The sequence below is a fragment of the Sinocyclocheilus grahami genome, unplaced genomic scaffold, assembly GCF_001515645.1.
Source record: "Sinocyclocheilus grahami isolate Dianchi unplaced genomic scaffold, SAMN03320097.WGS_v1.1 scaffold592.1, whole genome shotgun sequence".
Classification (NCBI taxonomy): domain Eukaryota; kingdom Metazoa; phylum Chordata; class Actinopteri; order Cypriniformes; family Cyprinidae; genus Sinocyclocheilus; species Sinocyclocheilus grahami.
In genome coordinates, this window is record NW_015505771.1 from 70,844 (window position 1) to 98,050 (window position 27,207).

Sequence of the window (27,207 nt, forward strand, 5' to 3'; positions counted from 1 at the left end):
TACTTACCTTCATCTCGTTCAAAACCTGTATGACTTTTTCTTCTGTGGAACACAAAAGAAGATATTCTAACAAATGTCTCAGTCTTTTTCTTTCCATGCAGTAAGTCATCTGGGTTTGATGTTGGTTTGGACCCCTTTGACTTATTGTATGGACAAAAATAACTGTTCTTTGTTCTGTAGAAAGACAGACAGTCATACAGGTTTTGAATGAGATTAGGGTGAGTAAATGATTCCAGAATATTTTTATTGTTGGGTGAACTACACATTTGCATGCTGCACTGCATCTTACTGACTTACTGAAAATTGTCATATTCCTCACCCTCATGTTGTTTGACTTACTTTCTTTTGTGTAATGTAAAAAGATATTTTGAAGTATTTTTGTCACCAAACAAAAAATACAATGGAAGACGGTGGGAACTGAAATGGTTTGGTTATCAATATTATTCAAAATGATGTGTTCCACAGAAGAAAGAAACGCACACAGGTTGTGAACAACATGAGGGTGAGTAAATGTTAACAATTATCATTTTTGGCTAAACTATCTCTTTAGATATTATTGGGAACAAGCTTATAGCAAAAGTGCTGTATAAATATATTTCCTGCATCAAAACTAATTTATTTCAACATTTTAATTATTAGAATATATTTTGGTAGTCTAAATATTTGAAAGGTCTCTGGTGGCCGTTGGTGCCTTTTCTCTCTCCCTGGCTCTCTCCTGCCTCTGTTTCATACATTATTTAGCCAGTGTTGGCATATGTACTGAGCGTCAGCGATGCTGGCATGATGTGCCAGTCTAGTTGGTAAGGAGCTCTGGAAAAGAGCTCCTCACACCCTGTTCCTTTCCTCCCGTTTCCTCCCATCGCTGCCATCTGATCCCCGCCGGCCTATAAGACCCACGCTGCTGTTATCCTACTGCAGCCATTTTGCTAATTATACCTCATGTCACTGGGGCCGCTGTGTGTGTTCAAGCAAGCTCACCTGCACTGGAAACACACTGATTTATCCTTTACATCTTCTAAAGATCAGCCACCGCCTGAGACTGGGTGAAGATCGGGTTCAACGAATATAATTTATCACCTGTAGATATGTGAAAATGTCAAGAGAGAGGAGCGTATCTTGGTTTGCTCTTGAGCGTGGCCGGTCGTGTGGCTTATCTGTGTCACACGAATGACATTTCAGCCTCTGCTCGACATCTGAAGGTATCATCTCATTATGCGTATCTCCTTACTGTTGTGTCACCATTTCTGCGGATGTTATCAACAGGAAGGTGGCTGGGTGGTTAGGATGTGGACAGTTAAGACCATGTCTGATCCTAGTAACCATTACTTACCCACCGCGCTGACACCGAGTGACTCTGAGCGCGCAGGAGGCATCTCTAATTTCTTTACTCTACTCTGCAGTTTACACTTACATTTGCTTAATGACCATCAGGCTGCCTCGATAGCATCAGTCCAGTTGTAATTTAAAAGAGTGTGTGTGCGTGCTTGTACAGGATGATAAGGAGAGAAAGCGTTTGGAGGCTCTGGAGAGGAAGAGAGAAAACCAAAGGCTCTTTGAGGAAGAAGTTGTCAAGATAAAGGGTAAACAGACAAAAGAAGCCCCCGGTAAAGTGACTCGAGCCCAGATTGAGGAGAACCTACAAAGCGAGCAAAATGTTAAGGAAACCAAGGTGAAAGGTAAGGCCAAATCCAATCCAATGACTTGGATGTAGAGCGCTGCCTACATAGGCAACATGCTAACCATCACAAAACCTCACAAGTGGCTGATTTCAATGCTTTAAACAGCGATCCTGTGTGCCACACAAAAAGCCCTTTATATATATATATATATATATATATATATATATATATATATATATATACACACACACACATTTGCATGTTGATAAACTAAAGCCCTAACACTAAAAAAAAAAACTTTTTTTTGTAAAAATTTTTTTTTTACATATTTGATACCATGTTTTATTGCTATACTGTTTGTTTATCACACTGTATCACTCCAATCATTAAGGAAACCCTGACAACTTAAAGTCACAGTGAAATGTTATTCATATTGTGGTGTACATTTGAATAAAACAGATTATCGCAAAAGAAAAAAATTACGAGCAGGGACTTGGTTCAATCCATTGGTTGTTCATTGGATGGAGGCGGTTCTGATTGCGTGCTTGCAGTTGATTTTAAGAAAGGGGCGGGGTTTAAGTTGTTGTATGCTGGACATTATAAGCCGACCAGGTTATAATATCTGGAGTCAAAAAATAAATAAATGAGATGCATGCATTGGAGAGTTGTTCACATTGTAACATTTGCATTTAGAAAATAAATACAGTGAATTTTAGTGTCATGCTGACACTAGGCACTATTTGCATCAGGACAGGAGTTGCACAACAAAATAAATTGTATTGCTGGTCAAAATTCATACTAATATAGGAAGTTTGCATGAATAAAACAAGATGCCCTTATTTTCACACTAAGCATAAAAGTGTGTTTATTGTTTTGAATAGGCCTTTTCAGTTTCATCATTCAGTCTTGTGTATCTTTTTGAATCTACAGAGAAAAGCCACTTGGAGATGCCGCTTGAGGAGAACGTCAATCAGATAGTTCCAGAAGAAGGCACGATGGAGGCCCGAACCATTGAGGATGCCATCGCAGTTCTCAGGTATCCTGTTCTCTGGAAAAAAACTTTATGGAGTGATAAGGAGACTCTGTTGTTCTACAAACATTAAAAAGATCTACATTTGTAAGAGTCACAGTTCTCAGATGGTTGTGCTCTTCTTCCAAAGTCTTTATCAAAAGGTTTTGTCAAAGGTGATAAAAAGTATGAAATATCTTATAGGGTACAACAAAAAGCCTAATAATTATCATTTTAGATGCTTTGAATTTTAAGGTGGAAAATAGGAATCACGACGCACCTAATGTGATTATTAAACTTCAAAAGCCTATGATTTAATTAAGTGTTACGCATTCAAAGTCAAAACGTGGCGCTGTTGCATGTTCTACAGGTTTGCTGTTTCAGAGCTGTTTGCAATAAATGAATACCAGCCATTTATTTATTTTTTTACACAAGTGATCGCTTGTGATTTACTGATAATGAATTATGGCAACATTTTTATATTTTAATATGTTGTTGATGGAGGTAAGAGTGCATACTTTTTTTTCTCCCTCAACTTTTTGAATGAGCAGCTGGAAGTATAAAGAGAAGACATTTCAAAATAAGGGTCCTAGTGTATGCATAGTGTTGTGCACATTTTTTTTTCTGGTTATTGATTGTACAATAAACTGCCATTTATTTACGTGTAAACTCTTGTGACTTCTCTCTGGGCCACCCCGTCACAAGAAGGAAAGGCTAAGAACATAATTTAACACACTCACTATATAGATTTGACTAGTATTGGCACAATCTGTTTATTATCTGCCTTTTTTTAAAGCTAGATGTCGTTCAACATTTGGTTCATGCTTGTTTTTCAGCACTAAGGAAGACCTGGATCGACACCCTGAGCGGCGTATGAAAGCCGCCTACGCTGCGTTTGAAGAAGCAAACATGGCGCGCCTTAAAATGGAGAACCCCAATATGCGACTTTCCCAGCTAAAACAACAGCTCAAGAAGGAGTGGACAAAGTCTCCGGAAAACCCGCTCAACCAACTTGTGGCCACCTACAACTCCAAGTAAACCAACACAAGGGCACTTAAAGTCTGACCCTCGGCGCAGATCCTAACAAATACAAAAAGGCACCACGATTAAATTTGGACACAAAATTTACACATGAACAGCTGATCTATTCGCACCCTCACCTCATATGTGAACTCAGACAAACTTGGATTATTTAACTAATTATTCAATAAATGTCTGATGATGTATGAACTTAATTCGCTTATCTGCTAGACAATGGCCTATGAGCTGATGGGAAGTTTCGAGGTTTGGTTTTTAGTGAACGCAGAGTGGATTCTCAACTAGCACACCTTTCCTCCACATAACATGTTTTACTGCTGTGTTGAGTTCATTTATTAATGTCTTCATCTAATATGCAGAACATGACCTGAAGTGTGGTTAACCTGAGGCAAGTTTTAAATTTTTTTATTTAGTGTTTGTGAGATAATCATTAGGGTTCACCTTCTGGTTTGATATTTATGGAGAAGAGAAAGGTGATCTGATAATGGCTCTAAATTAAGATGCTATGGATAGAGATTTGTGTGCTTGATTGATCTTACATGGCTCTTTGTTTTGAAAATGCACTTTGGACCTGGTATGGAACCGTGTCTCCACATCCCAAAGGCGAGTGGACTAATAGCTGTTGGATTGCCATACACACGTGTCAAGCAGTGCAAACACATTCTGGTCTGTGCTTCGCATCTGTGGAGGAGTACAATCACTCTCAGTGGCTCTTGGAAAAAAATAAAAAGGAAGAAACCGCTATTATTACATTTGCTGATGTTTTCCTTTAAAAGAAATGGCCTTGTATGATGCAAAACAGTTTGTAGCTGCAGTTTACTTTCTTTTTTTGGTCTCTTATTTAATTTATTTTTCAGGAAGAAGTTGGTGTCTGTTTTGACTAACCCAAGTTTGTTTCTCTTTTGCAAATATTGTATTGTTGACTGCATTTGTCAAGTTGAGCTCATCTCTTGATACCCAAGTTATTGTAAGAAGAAAAAAAAATGATAAAACAAATATTTTTCCTCTGAGCTGAGGAACAGAGAACCACAAACCAACATATGGTCCAAAACTAGCTAATAAGTCACACCAAATGATGGATGGATCGCAGTTTAATTTTGCAAATATTGTATTGTTGACTGCATTTGTCAAGTTGAGCTCATCTCTTGATACCCAAGTTATTGTAAGAAGAAAAAAAAAATGATAAAACAAATATTTTTCCTCTGAGCTGAGGAACAGAGAACCACAAACCAACATATGGTCCAAAACTAGCTAATAAGTCACACCAAATGATGGATGGATCGCAGTTTAGTTTAGGCTAACTTTACAACTGTTACTTGCAACCTTTGCTATATATAAACATTTTACATAGTACATTTACTTTAAATATTAAAATATATTTAATATATTAATTTTATATTTCGATTTGATCTTTAATTTGTCTAACATATTTTACATTTTAATTTTATAGTATTTAATTGTTTTTAATAGTTTGACCCCTAAAATTGACTTTTTAGAGTTGCAGGTCTTATTTCGCACAAAATTCATGAAAACTGCTAACCCATGATGACATTTTCCCTCGTTCAACCACATTAAAAAGGTCCTTGCAGCTTACGTGATAGATTTGCTTTTAATAACGTCTCTGCAGGTACACAAGCGATGAACATGAATGGTCACTGACCCCTGTGGGACGTTCCGGAAGGGAAGGAAATTAGCCTGCAGGCTGGATAATTCCCAGTGGCCACCTTTATCCTCGGCAGGAACGCTCTTTAGCACTTAAGGTAATTTATGGCCATAATGTGTCATCAAGCAGCGTCAAAGTAAAAGAACTGTAGGTCATCATGAGATCATGCTATAACCTCTCCCATTTACTTACCTTCCATTGAAACACTTCTCCCACACAGAATGATTTAATGAATGTGTCCTTTTCATAACTCTGACATAACTGTCTGTAAAACAATAATAATGGCAATATTTGAAGACAATTGTGAAACAATAGTAGTTTAATCAACTTCAATATCTCTGAGCCAAGGGGGTTTTAAAGCAAAGATATTACTCGCATAAGAATGCTGTTTTATTTTTAAACCTATTTGCACATTATTAGTTGTGACCCACTGAGAGTGTTAATTAAAAAACATCCCCTCCCTGCACTCAAGGGCAGTGACTATATTTGGCTAATCTTTATTAGCAGCACTGGTTCATCGTGATAATTTTATCAAGATCGCTTTAGAGACCGGGCTTCTTAAGTGCAGAATTCTTTGCTGAATGAGTGGTCTACGCACAAGATCAAACTGAATAAAATAACTGATACTCCACACAGCATGATGAATCTAAGAGGGAGAGACCCTGCTGTCTTAGAGAGCATCAGGCCTAAAATAGCACATAGTTCCCTTATCTGCAGAGTCTCCAAGCATCAGTGATTGATGACGGTCCGCATTTGTCTACCACAAAATGCAAAGTCTGCCATTATTCATTCTAGATCGAGGTAGTCAATGAACAAGTCTGTGGCATTGAAAATGTTACCTGCCTTTGCAGCACAAAATGCTGAAGAACATGATCAGGTTTTGTTTAAGTGATATTTAATTCTACTCATTAACACCAAAACTAGGAAATTCATTTACATATTTTAATTTAACTTATAAACTTTTAAGTTTTGAAACATATTTTTTAATTTAAAAATAAAGCAATAATAATTTGCTTCGAAAAATACATTAAAATGCTTAGCAGATGTTGTTTGTTTGTTTGTTTTAATTTTTAAAAAATTAAAAATAAATTAGTGGAATTTAAGTTTTTACCACATTTTGTGCCATAACCCTCTAACATTGTTAAATTATTTAATGATAAACATTAACCAAAACTAATAAAAAAAAATATTATAACAATTATTAGTTTAGAAAAATGCTGAACATTTTTATTTAAAAAAAGACAAATGCAAAACAAGCATTTTAATTAAAAATTTTTATTTAGTAGACTTTTGGGCCCCACTGTATTTTTTCCGCATTTTGTACCATTTCTAAGTTATTTAGTGACAAGCATTTACTAAAAATAACAGCCACTGTTTTATATTAAAAAAATAGATATAGAAATATATTAGAAAGATGTGAAACAAATATTATTTATATATATATATATATATATATATATATATAGTAGGGCTGTGCAATATATCGAAATATCGCAAATGTACATATCGCAATATGCATATCGCTATAGCTTGCAATATTTGGGGCCATGAACAAAAGACAAAGAGAAAATCACTAACTGCTCTTACCTAAATAACTTTTGTAGCTTAAATAAGAATCAGTGCATATTGAATTCAAAGAGTAAATTCTAAGCAGTTTTTTATTTTTCCTTTTTATTATTCAGTTCCTAAACTCATGTTAAAATGATTACACTAATGTTAAAATGACAGTTTTATGTAATGCTCGAGTAAAAAACATACCGTTCACTTTCAGAAGTTGCTGTAGGGGTGCTTTCTTATTTGAATCAGAATCAGAATGAGCTTTATTCACCACTTAAGTGTGCGCAAACACAAGGAATTTGTTGTGGTCTTACAGGAACTCTTGGTACATACATACATACAAATAACCATATATATATGACACAAGATAGTTATAGAAGTTCACAGAACTGACTCAGCAACAGCTGAGAGAAACTGTTTCATCTGAGCATGTGGCACTTTAAGCATTATCGTATCGCATTTCGAATATCGCATTATTTAATGAGTTATCGCATATCGCATTTTTCTTCAAACATTTTTTAGTACACTTTTAGGCCCCACTGTATTTTTCCACATTTTGTCCTTCTAGCATTGCTAAATTATTTAGTGACAAACATTAACCAAAAATGACAATTAATTTTTTTACAATTAAGAATAAAATTAGAAAAAAAAATAAAAATAGAAAATTGCAAACCAGTAGCATTTTAATCAGTCGCCCTTTTTTAGAAGACTTTTGGGCTCCTAAAATATTTTCCCACATTTTATACTGTGTCCCTCTAGCATTGCTAAATTCTTTAATGACACACATTAACCAAATATAACCCTCTGTCGATCTAAAATCAACCCTCTTCACTGCAGTCTTAAACTGAAGCTTAATACACACACTTCAACGCTCTGAACCCTGCTGGTTGTGTACATGTACATCTCACGTATCCATGTTTCAGTCCAACACTTGCTGTGATGTGTGTTGCTCTTTTATCTGAGCTGTCTCTGTGGCGGGAAAGATAAGAGGGTTTGGGAAGGCCTTTGAACTGCTGAGCATCAATCGCAGATTTCTCTCCCCTCTATTTCCTTATCAGCAGACCTCAATGTATTCGACTACCTCAGCCAACCCGAGCAGTGGACGCAATAATGATACCCGACACTTAAAGCAGAAAGTGTTGTGGTGTGTGCAACATATAGTGTTTTGCTCTCCCTCTGTCTCTCTGTGCTGCTTGTTTCTTTGTCTCCTTATCCATTTGCATGCCAACCCTTATCAAGCTGGGCTGTCCTTTCTTCAGCCTGCATCCTAATTATGCGTCTCAAAGAGAGACCGGCCGGCCCCCTACATCTGACAAGCGTCTGAGGAAAAAGCTGCATGTCTGATGACTAAATCCTGTTTTCTCGGAAAAGCGCCCATCACTCAAACCTCACGTATGTTAGGGGAGCCAAGTCTAACATGCTCGCCGAAGGAAACAAGGACGCTGCTTTAAGGTAAGGATGACGCTGTTTACAATTATTAGTGTTTGTATATCTATATGTCAGATTTTTATGTTTTTTAAAATCTTGTATGCAGAGATTGAACCTTTTGGAAAGTTCATTCAGCAAATACAGGTCTAATCAACAGGTGTCATTCCTGAGTAAATGCTAGAAAAAAAGTCATTATTGTACAATATTTTTACACATATTTTAGGCATTATGTCTTAAGATTTTACTCCTGTTTCAGTTTTAACTAACAGTTTGCTCAAAGCAGATTATCATACTGTATTTTCGGACAGCCGTGTTTGATTATGCATGACGCATGGGAAAATATCCTTTGTTTTTATGACGCACAAGCCATTCACTCTTTTATTTTGTTTTAATATCCATTTTGATCTGTTTTATGGCATAGAGGGAGATATTTAATCACAAGTTACCTCAAAATTGTGTTTATAAAGGGCCAAAGTGTTATCAAGGGTGTTACGGTCTGTTTGTTTTATATTGTAAATGGCTAAGGTGTCATCCCACAAATTAGCGTGAAATCTCTTTCCCGCTGCCCAAACCCCCCGTCAAGGGTAAAGTAATGAACACTCATCTGCTTGTGACAGGGCCTCTCCATCTTTCTCTAGCCGTTAGACAGGAACATGCGTTTCTTCATACAAAAGAGCATCTGCAATGACAGCACCATTAGTGCAAATGGAAAATCAACACAGGAACAACCGTTTCACAATGTTTTCCTGAGCCGTTCAGAAATATATGAATCAGTCTCATACCGCTGATCTTGAGGCAGTGTTGCTTTTCTTCAGGCCTGGATTTTTTCTAAGAAAATGATCCAAGATCAGCAGAAAGGCAATTAAAGGTAAAAATCTATATTTAGAGTGTGTGTAACCTCCTCGTAGCTGTGGGCAAGAAGTTCGAATGCAGTTTAATGAACAGGTGGAACGGTAGGAGGAGATATATAAATAATGCACACTGAGAGGCCTTTATATAAGAGCTGTCAGCTTGATTGCTAAAAAGAATTACTTATGTTCACTCTCTTGTACAGGTTAATATAGAAAACAGATGGCCCTTCTGTTGTAAAAGTGATACCAGGATATTAAATACCTGATAGCCCATAAAATTGCTCTGTTTGTATGGTGTGCCGTTTCCAGGCCCTGAGTGGTTTTACAAATTACAATCTGGTCCCTCCGAGGAGGTCTGATTCTGATGTCAGACTAAAGAAATGCGTTGAGATTGTTTCATTTAATTTAACAAAAAATGATTGTAGACAGTTGTACAGATTCTGTCTGCTGAAAATGACATGTACTACTTAGTTAACACCTTACAATCAGGTTCAGTTTGTTTACATTAGTTAATGCATTAAGTATCATGAACTAACAACAAAGAACATTTTTAATGACATTTATTAATCTTGATTTAGTAACAAACTATAATATACTATATGCATTAACTTTTATAACTTGAAGTGATATAATTGTATTAGTATGTGCAGAAATGAACCAAGAAATAATACATTCTAAAAAGTATTTCAGAAACATTTCACAACAGGTAAAACAGCTTCTGCAGCATTAATGTCAATATGAATTCAACGTTAATTTCAACATTTACAAATACATTTTTAAAATCAGAAGTGTATCTGTTAACATTAGTTAATGCACTGTGCACTGTTAATGTGAACTAACAATGAAGAATTGTATTTTTAATGAATTGACATTAATGCTGTAAAAAAAATGTATATTGCTCATTACTAGTTCAGGTTAACTAATATTAATGAACATGCCCTTATTGTAAAGTGTTAACAGTATTTTTATTGTCAGTTTATGTTCCATATTAACAGATTAAACCTTAAGTGTTATTTATTTATCATTTGAATATGAGTAGATGTAAAATGTGTTTAATGGTCAAACAAATTTCCTATTCACTTCAACAAATACTCTTCTGGTGTTCATTCTGAAATGTTCAGCCTGTAACCTCACAAAACAACTGACTCTAGCATTGACAACTGAAAAGAGTTTTTTGTTTTGTTTTTAAACGCTTCCAAATGCCACACTGGGGTCATTTCAGCCGGCAATCCCACACACATACATTTCTGAACATGGATTGGGAAAGGGGAATTAATAATTCATGTGGTTGTAAGCAACATTGCCTCCAAAACCAGCAAGCAAATGATACTTCATTCTGACCAGGAACCCATACAGGTCTCCAGGACTAATTACTTAATGAAAAAGATCAAATTACCGGCTTTCTTCATCTGTGCCCCAGATCCACTCTGAAGTTCAACTCCAAACTTTGGCATCACCCTCTCTGACATCAGCACTCCATCCTGTGAAAACAGACACTACTATCCTGCAATCTAAACAACTTTACTCTTGGGTTTCAAGGCTTTTCAAATATTGGTTTAGGTGCATGTGCTGACAGAAGGAATACAACTGAATACTAGCATAGCTTATTGTTTGAGAACACAAAGGCAGATTTCATTTAAACTGATGTCCATTTATTCTCTGATCTTTTTGCAGGTCACTTGGAGATGCATGATAAACCTGGCCATCAACTCACAGAAAATGATAACAAATTGGTTTTTTAAACAGCTTGCAGAATTATTAGGCCTATTATTATTATTGTAAATATGTTTTCAGCATTATATAGTACGATTTTTAGTCCCATCTTTTTAACTGATTACAATTGGTCATTTCTACACACAATCTTACGTTATTAAAATGGCCAAACCTTAGTTGCCGATGCAAAACAACTTAAATGTCACTTACTGCGTGGACAATTCACCTTGACCAGCCATGAGTGCAATGCTGCCAGATCAGGACTGTGATTTCAGTATCTCTCGAATTCCTGAGTCACCTTTACGGAGGACCAAACCGGCAGGATTTGTGTTAGCAACCTAGATCCTTCACCATTAAGCCATTACCACCTCCTAAGAAAATCTAGACGAATTGAAAAAGTATTCGATTTTGACGTAATCGGTCTAGGTTCCTCTTGCGCACACGAACTGTAATCTGGCGATATTTAGCTCAATGTCAATAACCTAATATTATTTTTAAACAAACACTAATGTTTTCCGTGATATTTAAATCTTAAACAACACTTCTCGCCCTTTACGCACACATCGCCCGAATCTGACCGCAATGGAATCGCTCGAGCAGCTTGCTGTTGCTATGGTTACACTCTCAGGCGAACACAACTTTTATTTGTTAGCGTTTGTTCGTTAAACCTGCAGTTATATGAAAAATGTATTTGAACTAAGACGCCCCAACCTTTTGTTTCGATTTCCTTTAGGGGGGTTCAAGCCTTTTATTCGGGGAGTCTGCTTTCCCCACACCCACCTCAATCCGCAACCGCGTACTGTGCGCTTTTCTTAATTTACTCATTCATATAAACACTTGGACTGTCACATGAAGGCGGGGCTCCCTGTAACTCCATAGTGACGTGATGAGGCTTGTCTTGGTTAAACCTACCAATGAAACGGGCCTTCTTGACTCCACCGGGGCTGCGCGCAGCGAAAGGGTGCCGGATCAATGCAACGCAAAGCGGCACTCCGCCGCAGGTGAGGCGGGAATGCAGCATCGCTACTCGGGAGCCGTCCATCAGCACCACCACCAACAACAACAACACGCAGAGCACAGGGGTGGCCCTGTTCAGACCGCTCACCCCTTGCCAAAACAGAGCCAAGAGAATCTTCCCAGCACTTTCAGTCAGGAAGCACCAGTCAAAAGCCAAGGGAGCAACCCAAGTCTCGCAGACTGTTCCAAACCCTCCCTAAGTCGGCAGCAGAGTGTTGGAGGGGCTGCCAAAACTGCGAATTGCCAACAAGATCATTGTTCGTGCAGCTGCGGATTGCAAGAGCATCAACAGCTGTTGCAGCAGCATCACAACCCTCCACCTTCCCTCCAGCTACAGGTTCAGCAGCAGCGGCTGCTGAGGAGCAGCCTGCCCAACTGCTGCGTGAGGGGATCCGGGGAGCTGAGAAGCCAGCAGCCGGCTTTGCTGCTGCAGCACCGTGACAACGACAGCCTGAGATCAGGCCAGCAGCGGAATCTAGCTCATCACGCCCGTGCGTGGACGCCTGATAGATGCCAGGGAGCCAGGAACTCCGTTTCGCCGCGGAGTAAAAGCAGCCCGCTGTCATCTGACAGTCGCCTGTGGCTCGAGGAGAATAAACACAGACACGAAGGCTATAAGGTAAGCCTGCATACACTGACTCGTTCGTGCGCATGAAATACGCATCGTTTATGCATGCACTCTGAAGTTTATGCTTAACAGGTGGCTAGTTTTATCAATGCACCCGATTACGCAGGCAGCGCAATACTGGGAGGTCATGCTTGAAATCGCTTGCCATTTTTAACACCAAATTTCGGCCGTGTAGATGCAGAGGCTTTGTAGTTGCTATTGGTATTCGTGTTAACCTCGAAAGCATGGAAAGAAAGAACAGGCGGGGGGTGCTTGCAACAGGCTGTCCATGACTCCCATGATGGCGTTTAATAGTAAGTAAGCATTATGAAGAATTCATTCATTCCTACACCTGCATCATTCGTATGTAGTCTAACCCTGAATATTTCTACCTCATTATGTGAGTAACAGCTAAGCATTATTCTCGAAATCTATCAATCTGTCTGTCTATCTATCTATCTGTCTGTCAGAGCATTCGTGGCCTGAAAGGACCGGGGGCTGAAAAGCAAGGCAGAAAGGCAAATCAGTGTCATTCATTCCTTGTGGGAGAGTCGACCCTGTTTCTGCCTAGCTGTTCCATTTTCTGCCAGTACAAGCCAAGGGAAAGCCCCCCTGAGTGGCACTAACGTACTTCAGGCCTGTATTATTCATGATGGGTTAGACATCACTGCTAGAACGGAGAGACATTATCAGTTTAGTTCACAATGCACAGCAGATGGAGGTAAAACCCATCAGTGATCTCTTCCCATGAAATCTCCCATAAGTCTTTCCTGTTGTTTGCGTCAGTGCCTGTTTCTTCTCCGCTTGACTGGTTCTTGTGTTTGACTGCATTGTGCTTGTTCTAAAAAAAAGTGGTTGTTCTACCTGTGGCATTTGATTAATTTATTTAATTCATTGTTTGATGCACAGCATTGGTAGGAAGTAAAATAACCCTGGGAGCTCAAAAACACAATTAGCTGTTTGTACAAATCTGTCTTTTAGGAAAACCACATTTATGCAGAATTCTCTTCGCGGGGGTGGGGTTGTTATAATTATGTAAATATTTATGCAGAGTTTACAGTTAGGCTTCTTCTTGATTGTGCATGAGAGGGAGTGAAAGCACTGGGATGTGCCGTGGATGTTGAGGGAATGACTGGTTCAGTATGAGCGAGCAGGCAGAGGGGAGAATCTCCGGGTGTTGTTGCTCTGCAGCTGTTGTTCTGCTGCTTAATCAAGGGTAATTTGTGGAGAGTATAATTGGCTGAGCTCTCTTGTCTCCATGTGTATTCGAACTGAAACAGGCCGAGGGCTCTGCAATACCTATATGATATGTGTGTTTGTATTTACTGGAAGTCAGACTATGTCAAACCCTACACTGTAAAAAAAAATCCATGAAGTTTATGCTTAACAGGTGGCTAGTTTTATCAATGCACCCGATTACGCAGGCAGCGCAATACTGGGAGGTCATGCTTGAAATCGCTTGCCATTTTTAACACCAAATTTCGGCCGTGTAGATGCAGAGGCTTTGTAGTTGCTATTGGTATTCGTGTTAACCTCGAAAGCATGGAAAGAAAGAACAGGCGGGGGGTGCTTGCAACAGGCTGTCCATGACTCCCATGATGGCGTTTAATAGTAAGTAAGCATTATGGAGAATTCATTCATTCCTACACCTGCATCATTCGTATGTAGTCTAACCCTGAATATTTCTACCTCATTATGTGAGTAACAGCTAAGCATTATTCTCGAAATCTATCAATCTGTCTGTCTATCTATCTATCTGTCTGTCAGAGCATTCGTGGCCTGAAAGGACCGGGGGCTGAAAAGCAAGGCAGAAAGGCAAATCAGTGTCATTCATTCCTTGTGGGAGAGTCGACCCTGTTTCTGCCTAGCTGTTCCATTTTCTGCCAGTACAAGCCAAGGGAAAGCCCCCCTGAGTGGCACTAACGTACTTCAGGCCTGTATTATTCATGATGGGTTAGACATCACTGCTAGAACGGAGAGACATTATCAGTTTAGTTCACAATGCACAGCAGATGGAGGTAAAACCCATCAGTGATCTCTTCCCATGAAATCTCCCATAAGTCTTTCCTGTTGTTTGCGTCAGTGCCTGTTTCTTCTCCGCTTGACTGGTTCTTGTGTTTGACTGCATTGTGCTTGTTCTAAAAAAAAGTGGTTGTTCTACCTGTGGCATTTGATTAATTTATTTAATTCATTGTTTGATGCACAGCATTGGTAGGAAGTAAAATAACCCTGGGAGCTCAAAAACACAATTAGCTGTTTGTACAAATCTGTCTTTTAGGAAAACCACATTTATGCAGAATTCTCTTCGGGGGGGGGGGTTATAATTATGTAAATATTTATGCAGAGTTTACAGTTAGGCTTCTTCTTGATTGTGCATGAGAGGGAGTGAAAGCACTGGGATGTGCCGTGGATGTTGAGGGAATGACTGGTTCAGTATGAGCGAGCAGGCAGAGGGGAGAATCTCCGGGTGTTGTTGCTCTGCAGCTGTTGTTCTGCTGCTTAATCAAGGGTAATTTGTGGAGAGTATAATTGGCTGAGCTCTCTTGTCTCCATGTGTATTCGAACTGAAACAGGCCGAGGGCTCTGCAATACCTATATGATATGTGTGTTTGTATTTACTGGAAGTCAGACTATGTCAAACCCTACACTGTAAAAAAAAAATCCATAAAATTTACGTAACCATTTAACAGGTTTTTACTGTAGCATTTTTACAGTCTTTTACCGTTAAATTCACGGTAATTTTTTACAGTGTATTGCTGGGATAGTATAGATTATTAAAGGAATAGTTCATGCAAAAAATGAAAAATGGCTGAAAATGTACTTACCCTCAGGCCATCCAAGATGTAGATGAGTTTGTTTTCCGATGAAGAAACATAGTTGGAGAAATGTAGCTTTTCATCACTGGCTCACAAATGGATTCTGTGCAGTGAATGGGTGCCGTCAGAATGAGAGTTCAAACTGCTGATAAAAACATCCCAATAATCCACACAAATCTAGTCGATCAGTTAACGCCTTGTGAAGCGAAAATCTGTGTGTTTATACCAAGCGGTAACCTCCTGGTCTCTCGCTTGAAGTGACTAAAACTGCAATTCATTGACTGACCGCTAGAGCCTGGCTCCAAAAGGGAGTCAGTCCCATAGACTCCCCATGTTAAAATACCCAACTTTACAGCAGAAAAAAAAATGTTTACAGCCTGGTACAAAAAGTGCTTTTGGTCTGTGAGGGGGGTGAATTTGTTTATAACTCATCCGTTTAAATTATATTAAGCCTTAAAGTTCTGCATAATTAAGGGCGTGGCCACTTGTGTGACCGGTGGACTGCCGCTCTGCTCCAGAGTGTGAAACTCGCTAGACTGTAAAACTTAGAAAAATGGCTTTAAAGATTTTTATTTGTCCAGAAAAAATTTATTATGGGTAGGACACTGGAAATCTGGCAATTAGATGTTTTAATGAAAATGATCTCAAACTTGATTTTTACCACTCATTTCGACCAAAAACGAAGTTATGGTGTTTTGTCTTTGCATGGCAGCACTGCTGTCACCATATGTCACCACTGGTGTGGCTTCAGCAAGTAGCGCCGCAGCTTCACCCACGTCCCGCCTTTTTGCTCATTTTCGATTATCCAGGAGTGACGCGCTGTGGTCTGCTCCGCCCAACTTTAGGCTTCAAAAATGCTCTTCTGAACCCTACGAGTGACATCATGGACACTACGTCCATGTTTTTTTTTACAGTCTATGGTTTATACTTATAAACAAATCAAGGTATTTTAAACTTTAAACCAATGCTTCTGGCTGAAATACGAGTCCATAATTCATAATAACGCTTCCTCCAGTGAAAAAGTCATTTTTCGCCTGAATCAAGAGAGAAATATGCATAGATCAAGCAGAGTTTACAAGCAGAAACATTTCTAAACAAATATGTCAGTGGATTTTGATATGTGAGGACAACAGGGGATGGACTTTTTCACCAGAGAAATAGTTATGGATTATGGACTTTTGTCCAGAAACAGTGGATTAAAGTTAAAATGCCATAATGATAGATTCATTTGTTACAAACTCACAGCTTTTCACTTCACAAGATGTTAATTGATGGACAGGAGTTGTGTGGACTACTTGTGGACTATTATGATGTTTTTATCAGCTGTTTAGACTCTCATTCTGACGGCACCCATCACTGCAGAGAATCTTTTGTTGCGCAAGTGTTGTGATGCTAAAAAAGCAAACTCATCATCTTTAATGGCCTGAGGCTGAGAGTGAGTACATTTTCAGCAAATTTTCATTTTTTTCCTTTACTATTCCTTTAATAAAAGAATATGTTCTGAAACTAACATACTCTGGCATTTATCCATCTATTTTTAAATACCTGATCATTCTCGTTTTCTATAGTGTGATGACGACGATGACAACAACAACAACAGCAACAAAAAAAGTGAACTTACAAAAAGAAAAATTGTACATTTATACATTTAGGTTCTAAGTATTAGGTACCTAGTAATTTTAATTAATTAACAACAACTTTGGGGTTTGGGTTAGGAATAGGGTTGGTTTAGTTAACATGTAATTATGCAGAATTTACTGTTATCACTAAAATAAGTACATAACATGTAACAAGGACACTGTAAAATAAAGTGTGGAAACAGTCAAATTTGATTTGGAAACAGTGTTCTTGATTCTGCTACTTTTGTTCTTGCTGTCTTTTAGCCCATGAGAGCACCTGCAGTTATTTGTGTGACTGCGCACTAAATTTCACTTGGGAAAAGATGAAAATGATTTTATGAAGTCAATTGCTTGAGGATGTAAATGCAGTCTTTTTAACCTATAAATCAAATTTATTGGCTACTTTTCATGATGCTGGATTTGGCCGGACAATTTTTTTCAGTATTCCCAGTTTCAACTGCATTGTTAGGTTATAGCTAATTTGTTTGTTCCTAGGCCAACTGCTTGTTGCCTACAAGCTACATTTTTTATGTTTTTTTTTTCAGAGATAAAGATGATAGATGATAAAATCATCCGCCATGCAAAAAAAAAAGTTCATTAGAGATGTAATAGGCATGATTTGAGTCATCATTCATGTCTGTATTACTGTTGCGAGATGAATTGTTTTGGGATGGAGCAATAATGATATGTATGAGCAATAATAATAGTGAAATTGGCTTTTTTTTTCTTATTACATATCAGGAATGTTGCTAGTGAAGGGTTTGGGACTGAGTCTTATTGATCTTACTGATCTTATTATGAAATAAATGTTTTTCTCTAGTTTATGTTGGCCACTATTATTGGCACCCAATTATTGCAACGTCATTTTCCCAAGATAACAGCTCTGAGTTTTCTCCTATAATGCCTGATGAGTTTGGAGAACAACTGACAAGAGATCAGAGAACATTCCTTCATACAGAATCACTCCAGATCCTTCAGATTCCGAGCTCCATGTTGGTGGTGCTTCTGTTCAGTTCACCTCACTCATTTTCTATAGGGTTCAGATCATGGAACTGAGACGGCAATTGCAGAAGCTTCATTTTGTGCTCAGTGACACATTTTTGTGTTGATTTTGATGTTTGTTTTGGATCATTGATGGAAGATCCAACCACGGCCCATTATAAGATTTCTAACAGATCAGATTTCGATTTTTTTTTATCTGTTGGTATTTGATATGATCCATGATGCCAATATCTGAACAAGATGTCCAAGACCTCCAGCAGAAAAATAGGCCCACAACATTAAAGATCCAGCAGTATATTTAACTGTGGGCATGGGGTACTTTTTATCCCTGTTTGCACCAAACCCATCTGGTGGGTTTGCTGCCAAAAAGCTCTTTTTTTGTTTTATGTGACCATAGAAGCCAGTCCCATTCGAAGTTCCAGCCATGTCTGACAACTGAATATGCTGGAGTTTGTTTTTGGATGAGTGAAGAGGATTTTTCTTGAAACCTTCCTGAACAATATGTGGTGATGTAGGGGCTGTTTGATTATTTTTTTTAGGCTTTCTGACCCCAAGACTCAACTAATCTCTGCGATTCTCCAGCTGTGATCCTTGGAGAGTCTTTGGCCACTCAAACTCTCCTCCTCACCGTGCATTTGGATGATATAGACACACGTCTTCTTCCAGGCAGATTTGTAACATCTTTAGTTGATTGGAACTTCTTAATTATTGCCCTGATGTGGAAATGGGGATTTTCAATGCTTTAGCTCTTTTCTTACAGCCACTTCCTATTTTGTGAAGCTCAACAATCTTGTTCTGCACATCAGAACTATATTCTTTGGTTTTACGATGCTTTTGGCTTTGTGATGGATGATTAAGGGAATTTGGCCTTTGTGTTCCTCATATTTATAATCCTGTCGAACAGGAAGTCATGGCTGGACAATTTCATGCTCTTAGTCACCCTGGCATGCTAAAAAATGGTAAATATGAATGGGAATATATTTCAGAGATATTTTACTCATAAGAATTTTTAGGGGTGCCAATAATTGTGGCCAACATGCACTGGAGAAAAACATTTATTTCATAATGTGAGTTTTCCCCCAATTTCAATTGTTTTACTTCAATGATAGGGTAGAATCTTGTTAATTTTTTTAATGAAAGATCAAAAAGATAAACAATGCAGATTTATTTTCATAGCCACCTTTGCTCATATTTACCAAGGGTGCCAATATTAGTGGTTGGGACTGTATATCTGAAATTTGCCTAAATATTTTTTGAGTTCAGAATGATTAATCACATGGCATTTCTAGCTCCTTTGATTGGCTCAAAAAGTTCTGTGGTTGAGCAAAGAGTGTAGATTTCTAATTGCAAACCCTTGATGGTCCTGCGTCAGCCAGGCAACTGGCATTGAAATGCTAACTAATAGCCTGCTCCAGTTATCATGGCTCAATCTACATAAAAATCATAACGGCTTAAACAAGTCGCATACAAATGTTTTTCTTACTTTGTCTCTTACATTGAACATGCCCTGAGACGAGGGAAGATGTCTGGTTGTAAAGATCACATTTTAATATTGGAGAGCAGTTAGAAAAGATATTCTCAAATAGTGGGATCTGTAATCAGGTCTCATGTCTGCTGCAGACATTTCATTTCAGAAAGAGACCTGAGGAACAGAGAGTCCGATGCCACATCTGAATTAGTTAAAATTCAATGTCAAAATAGATTTGCTAAATTGAATTTGTACAGATCAAAGCTTGCTGAGAGGGGAATGAAGAAGCAGGGGAGGGTGAAGTCTAAGGGCCCTTCAGCTTTGACACGCACAGAAGAGAATATTGGTTAATAAGGAAAATTTGCGAAATGTGCAATTGTAAGGCTGAGCCAATGAAAACGCCATTGCAACTTGGTACATTCTTAGCCTGTTGCATCAAAATGGAGATGAGCAGGTTGAATGCTGAACTGAAGTCTATGAACAGCATTCTGACGTATGTGATGTTGTTTTTGTGAGTAATATATGATCAATTTTGTAGATGTATCCCAAATCAGCATAAAAATGTTCTCCGACCGTGCAGCTGTGTATTTTAACTGACTCTTCATGGTCATGCAAAGAATTTCTAGCTTTGTGCATCTTTGTTGTTACAGCAGCTGTGCTGTTATTTATGTTGGAAGTTACATTGTGCTGCATCCCATTGGAAAGAAAAATCACAAATGAGATCGCTGTAATATCCCAATTGTTTCTCTTGACAGCAATGTGATTAAATAGAGAGCAAATGGAGACTTTTGCTTAAAAAATGCCTCCTCTAGAGATTCAGAATAGATCAATGTCACTAACTGTGTGGGGATTTGCCAAGATACTGAAGGTCTGCAATCAAAAGTAAGGGATTTCTCCATGTACAGAATATATATATATATATATATATATATATATATATGTATATGTTTTAAATGTGTCTAGAACAGCTTTGATCATTTGGAATATATTGGACTATACTGTCACTTGAAAATTAAAAAGTTAGGACACCCTATTGAATTCCATGGTTTTCTGTATCAGGACATAATAAAACATTATCTAGTCCTTGGCAGGTCTTAAAATTGGAAAAAACCTCAGATGAACAACATCACATTACATATCACATCGTGTCATTATTTATTTAACAAAAATAAAGCCAAAATGGAAAAGCCATGTGTGACAAAGTTAGGACACCTTTGTGTTAGCTCCATTTTTTGCAGCAATAGCGTGAAGTAATAATTTTCTGTATGACTTCATAAGTCTCTCACAGTCTATCGTTCTGGAGGAATTTTGGCTCACTCTTCTTTACAACGTCTCTCGCCACAGCATTTCAGTCAGGATGAGGTCTGGACTTTGACTGGACTGCTGCAACACCTTGATTCTTTTCTTTTCAGCTGTTCTGTTGTAGAATTGCTGGTGTGCTTGGGATCATTGTCCTGTTACATGACCCAATTTTGGCCCAACTTTAGCTGTCGGATGGATGGCCTCACATTTGACTCTAGAATACTTTGGTATACAGAGGAGTTCATGGTCGACTCAGTGACTGTGAGGTGTCCAGGTCCTGTGGCTACAAAACAAGCCCAAAATCATCATGCGTGACTTTTTGGTTTGAGGTGTTTGTGTTGATATGCTCTTTAGGCTTTCACCAAACATGGCACTGTGCATTATGACCAAACATCTCCACTTTGATCTCGTCTACTCTGTTCAAAGGACTTTGTTCTAGAAGTCTTATGGTTTGTTCAGATGCTACTTTGCAAACCTAAACCGTGCTGCCATGTTTCTTTTATAGAGAAGAGGCTTTCTTCTGGCAAGCCTGCCAAACATGCCATACTTGTCCCATATTTGTCTAATTGTACTGTCATGGACTTTATCATTTAACATTTTAACTGAAGCCTGTATAGTCTGCGGTGAAGTTCTTGGGTTGTCTGCCATTTCTGTGAGCGTTACACGATCTGATCTTGGGGTGAATTTGCTGGGACTTTCACTCCTGGGAGGATTGGTGTCTGTTTTGAATGTCTTCCACTTTTGAATAATCTTCCTCACTGTGGAATGATGGACTACAAATTGTTTGGAAATGGTCGTATTACTCTTCCCAGATTGATAGCAGCAACAATTGCTTCTCTAAGTTTATCGCTGATGTCTTTCCTCCTTGGCATTGTGTTAACACACCTAAAGGCTCCAGACCAGCAAACTGCCAAAGCTTCTGCTTTTATGGAGGTGCTCACACTTGCTGATGATCAGTTAATCAAAGGTATTTGATTAGCAGTGCCTGACTGTTACTTACCCTCTTAATTCCTATGTTAACAGTAAGGGTGTCCTAACTTTGTCACACATGGCTTTTCCATTTTGGCTTTATTTTTGTTAAATAAATAGACACGGTGCAATATGTCATGTGTTGCTGTTAATCTGAGGTTTTATTTTCCAAAATTTAAGACCTGCCAAGGACCAGATATTTTTTTATTATGCCCTGATACAGAAAACCATGGAATTCAATAGGGTGTCCTAACTTTTTCACATGACTGTATATACTTTAGTGATGCTCCTGGACACACAATCAGTGATGTTCCCTGGGGTCATCGGGTGTTTCAGGTCTTTCAACAATCAGACACCCTCACCCAGACGACCCAGCCGGGGTTGATCAAGCCCCGACTTGTGTCCAGGTAGCACTGGACACCAGGCTGCAAACCCTCTACATCCCACCTCTATAGGCTCGCACCTTGCACGCCAGCTGTTCCTTCGGCACTCTTCTACCAGCTCTGTGTACTTGGTTCTCTTCCTCTCGTTGGCCTCCTCGATACGGTCCTCCCAGGGGACTGTAAGTTCTAAGAGGATGATCTGCTTGGAGGCTTCTGAGCTCAGCACCATATTTGGCCCTAGCGATGTTTTGGCAACCGTTATACTTACATACATACATATATATTATCTATATATACATACAGTTCCAACCACTAATATTTAAAGTGACAGTAAAGACTTTTACATTGTTCCAAATAAATCCTATTTCAAATCAATTTTAAACTTTCTATTCACCAAAGAATCCTGAAAGAAATATATCATATTTCTGTATATTATTAAGCAGCAACTTAGTCAGCATATTAGAATAATTTCTGAAGGATCATGTGACACTGAAGACTGGAATAATGCATGCAGAAAATTTAGCTTTACTGTCACAGGAAAAAAAAAACATTAAAATAGATTAAACTTCAGGATAATATCAATATTCACATTATTTTCTTGGGAACAGTTTTTAGTATATTGTACCTTTTAACATTTCCAGGAAGAAAGACTAATAACACAATTGACTTCTGGCTCTCTCTGGACATTGATGGGAAAAAAGAGCTCATTTGGCAACTGGCAGACCATGTTGGCCTTGGAAAGAGTGAAAGTTTTGACAGGAGCTTTGCTATGTATTGCAATTGATCCCTGGAGCTCTTTCAACATAGAGACCGTCGCTGCTTGTAGGAAATCAGTTCTGAAGCTTTGGGTCTGTTTTATGATGTCTATTACTCCATTGTATTTTAAAACACAATATACACATAAGTGGTACAAGGACAATTGATATATTTCTCTCTAGCTGAAATAGCCTGCAGTATTTCAGAGAAATGTGTTGAAGTAGAAGTTCTCCAAATATACTCCAAAGTATGTATGTTTTCCTACAGTAAAGGCCTGAGAGTCCACACCACAACTATAATATAACAATGACGGCACAGAGGAACAATATCATTGGAATCACTTTCAGAACGATTTTTCTTTTTCCAGCTGATGAACGATAAAAATATTGACAGCTAATCCATCCTGCTTTTAATGAGCTTGAGCATTTAAAGTGGCAGATGACATAACTGCAGCGTGTGCTTATTATAAACAGAATGTTATTGTGCATTGGTGTGGAATGCTAGTTATTGTTATCGTGATCATGATTGTTTTTGGTGTGAATGGGCTTTAAGTGGCTTTCTGTCCTTAATGTTTAAAGGGGTCCTATTATGCTCTTTTACAAAGTCTTGATTTTGTTTTGGGGGTGTACTAGAACAGGCTCTCATACTAGTTTGTTCGAAAAACACATTATTTTTCACATATTTTACATTACAACACCTCTCTCCCCAGTCTGGCATGAACGACTCGAATAGTTCCTGTATCAAATGAAGGCCCGCCTTCTGAAATACGAGATGTGCTGTGATTGGTTAGCTGGGCCAGTGTGTGTTGTGATTGGCAGCACTCGGCGCCTGGTCGGGAAATGTCACGCCCCTTACCATAGCTGCAAGCTTCAGTGTAAATATTGCATCAAAATCAAATCAATTTGAGCACAATTTAAGCCCGGATGATTGTAAGTTCTTCTGCCTTGGGAAAGCTAGCGTGTCTCCGACATAGTGATAACACTCGTTGCCTTCTCTAGTGCAGCTCAACCAGGTCTAGTCCCATTCGTCGATCTTTGTGATTTCACAAATCCCGGAAAATATGTGTTGTAGTCCAGACGAGTCGTTCGTTGTAGTTTTTGAAACGTGATTTCTGTTAAATAAAATATCTCCTTTTGAAGTGGACTTTGAGCTTTGTAACTTTGCTGATCTTTTTTATGCTCAAACAGCAACATTACAGACTAACTAAAGTTGAAAAAGTGAAAAAGCATACTAGGACCCCTTTAATACTTCTCCATGTTTGCTTTTCCAACACACTCTCATTACAAATCCAAATAATTTGTACAACATGATGGTATTGTATAATGAAGTTATGATTTTGATCGTATGAAAATGTTACAGTTGAGTGATGGTTAGGTTTAGGTGTTTGGTTTTGTTACATTTAGGTTTGGGTCGTATTTAATTGGTGGAGTTTTTATGTTGTACTTTATTTTTTGCCATCTATGAATTATTTAAACTTTTTATCAAACCACATTTAAGCAACAAAATGCATGCAATTGTAACAAAATATAGATTATATAAAATATTATTTTTTATAGATTAGATTAGAGATTATCTTTAAAAATTCTTAGGCCTTCTAGAAATGTGTAGTATTGTAGTGTGCATTATAGTATATTAAATTGGATATTCGGAGTGTTCCTACAGATACAGAAGGGTACAGATAGCACAAGAGTGTACTTTTGGTTCCCACAGTCTGTTTTGAGGAAAACAAACACAAAAAGTGAGACAGACAAAAAGCTGTACAGAATATATATTCTTTGTTGCCATGTCAGCAGAAAGCCATGTGAAAGACTCCATGAGAACTGTCGCACACAAGGGGCCTTGATAGAAATTTACTCTTGGGGGTCTTAAATACTTTTTTTTCTAGTCCTGAATGGTATTATTTGTAACCTAAGTTTAAGCGTCAGTATCTAGTAGCAGTATCTGCATAGATGTAGTCAGTACAGCTCAGTGCAGTAACATGGATAAACAGAATTTTTCAAGTAAATACAGTGAAAACTGTAAGTTATGGTGAGGAGGATAGAGGTTCAAGCAGTGATTTTGGATCACTGGTCTTTACAAAGGTTCAGGTAAACCAGCAAAACCAGGTTTGTGACAGGAAAATTTTTCAGGTGGTGCCACAACTAGTTTTGGCTAACTATGCTTAATCAGCGGTGTATGTTGGGTATGTTTGTATATGTATTCACAGTACTGTTTTCAAAGCAGCTGTCATTTCTAATCCATTGGTGTCTCTCTAGTGGGTTAGAATGTGGGTCTACGTTGTGCGCTGCCTATCAGAAAATTACATTACAGAAGTAGGTCTCTGCAAATGAGTTGGCATTGTGTCAGCCCAGCAGCAGTAGCTAGATAACAGAAACGGATCCTTATTGCCATGGAAATTAGAACAGTATAAATTCAGATTAAAAATTCAGTTCAGAAATAATTTAATAATGTGAGATTATTGTGAGCAAGTTTTTTTGTATCGTCTTCTTAATAATTATTGCAAGTATTTTACTGTATTTACTGGTCTGTAATATAATTAGGTGAAATATTCACTAAATTCCAAACACTGTGAAAAATGTTGCATGATCTCATGCTTTCAATGTTACAGCTTTTTTTATTTTTACAGATTTAAAAAATATATATATTTTCATCATTTTCCCAGGTGCACTGATAATGTTAATGTTTTTAAAAAGTTGAACCAAAACACTAAACATTTTTTATGGCAAATTTCAACCCTAATATAATTAGGTGAAATATTCACTAAATTCCAAACACTGTGAAAAATGTTGCATGATCTCATGCTTTCAATGTTACAGCTTTTTTATTTTTACAGATTTAAAAAATATATATATTTTCATCATTTTCCCAGGTGCACTGATAATGTTAATGTTTTTAAAAAGTTGAACCAAAACACTAAACATTTTTTATGGCAAATTTCAACCTTTAGAATTTAGGATCTATTTTTTGCTACTTTGCATGTGAGACTTATGTGTTACCTTCTCTTTGCCTATTGGTTTAAGAGTAATATTACCTGTTCTACTTCCTCCGTAGTATTTTACTGGGACTGGGAAAACCAAGTTACTGAATACTAGTGATAAACTGGTATAAGAGATTATATTTGGCCACTTGGCCAGTTAAAAAAAAAAAAAAAAAACTTTTAGTGTTCCTCTATACAAAGTAAACAATTTCTGTTGTCTGATTTGTTTTAATTGAGTAAATATTATGTGAAATAAGTTTTAATTTTAGAAAGTATGTCACTTTAGCAACTCATTTGTATTCTAAATACAGTAGCATCATTACACTATCATTCAATAATATTTTTATGCTTACCAAGGCTGCATTTACTGTAAAAATGCAGTAAAAACTGTAATATTGTGTTTAAAATGTATATTTCGGGGTTATATGATATATACAGATATATACAAAATTCAAAAGAGCAGCATTTATTTGAAATTGAAATCTTTTGTATCATTGTATCTTTTTATTAATTTAGCATCCTTGCTGAATAACAGTATACATTTCTTTCAAAATAAATCTTACTGATGATAGAATAGATTGGCCATTAGCTGTTGACATTTTTAGAGTGTTGTTTTTACTTTAAAATGTTATTATTTTATGCATTTTTCAATTTCAAGTTTTTGTTTATTATAGTGATGTGATGTTTGTCATATAAATTAGCCTGTTCTTAAAAGAAATAGTTGATTTCACATTACCAAAAGATTTCTCAGTAGTCACGGTCCGTAGACGATTCTCCTTCCACATGCATTATAAACCCTGTAGATGCTGGCATATAATGTCATTTTCCAAAGAAATGTCCATTAAATCAGCATTGTTGCGAATTGGTAGTGCTCTCCTCCTCAGCCATCACACAAGCTCCTGGACACAAAAGACAATGATAAAATCTTTCAAATATCTTATCATTTTTGGCAGGTGAATGCGGATGCCAACAGGCTGAGCCATGCTGGATCGCGGCCTTCCCTGTCCCACGGCGGCCCACAGTATCCTCAGATAGCCATGAACAGCTGCAAGTACAATGGGGGCATAGTCAGACCACTCGGCAGTCTGGGGGCGTCCCGGAGGAACCTAGCAGAGCTGGACTCTGAGACACAGCCTTTGCAGACCCTGCACACTTCCGGCCTGGAGGTGGTGGTCTCCAAAGGGAACGGGGAAGACCCTAGTAAGCAGTCCAGTGAGAACCTTGTGAGGCAAAGACCATGCAGCGCTCCGCATAAGAAGAACAAGGACATTGGCTATAAGCTCGGGCACCGGAGGGTGCTGTTCGAAAAACGCAAGCGCCTTAGCGACTACGCCCTGATTTTTGGAATGTTTGGGATTGTTGTCATGGTGACGGAGACCGAACTCTCCTGGGGAGTTTATACAAAGGTGAAAG

General features: G+C 38.0%; 2 protein-coding genes across 2 annotated transcripts in view; both read left to right on the plus strand.

Moving 5' to 3' along the window:
• The first annotated feature begins 496 nt into the window (after positions 1 to 496).
• On the plus strand, positions 497 to 4,632 carry LOC107557177 (coiled-coil domain-containing protein 124-like). The gene is made up of 4 exons (XM_016240502.1): positions 497 to 502; positions 1,445 to 1,676; positions 2,550 to 2,655; positions 3,465 to 4,632. Exons 1-4 carry the CDS (start codon positions 497 to 499, stop codon positions 3,664 to 3,666), a joined length of 546 nt encoding a protein of 181 aa, XP_016095988.1. The 3' UTR covers positions 3,667 to 4,632.
• Positions 4,633 to 11,722: 7,090 nt separating this feature from the next.
• The window catches only part of LOC107557189 (small conductance calcium-activated potassium channel protein 2-like), a 30,560-nt gene continuing 15,075 nt past the window's right edge, over positions 11,723 to 27,207 (plus strand). Inside the window, exons 1-2 of the mRNA XM_016240513.1 lie at positions 11,723 to 12,514; positions 26,748 to 27,200. Coding sequence (XP_016095999.1) covers positions 11,765 to 12,514; positions 26,748 to 27,200 — 1,203 coding nt within the window. The 5' untranslated portion in view covers positions 11,723 to 11,764. The remainder of the gene's footprint in view (positions 12,515 to 26,747; positions 27,201 to 27,207) is intronic.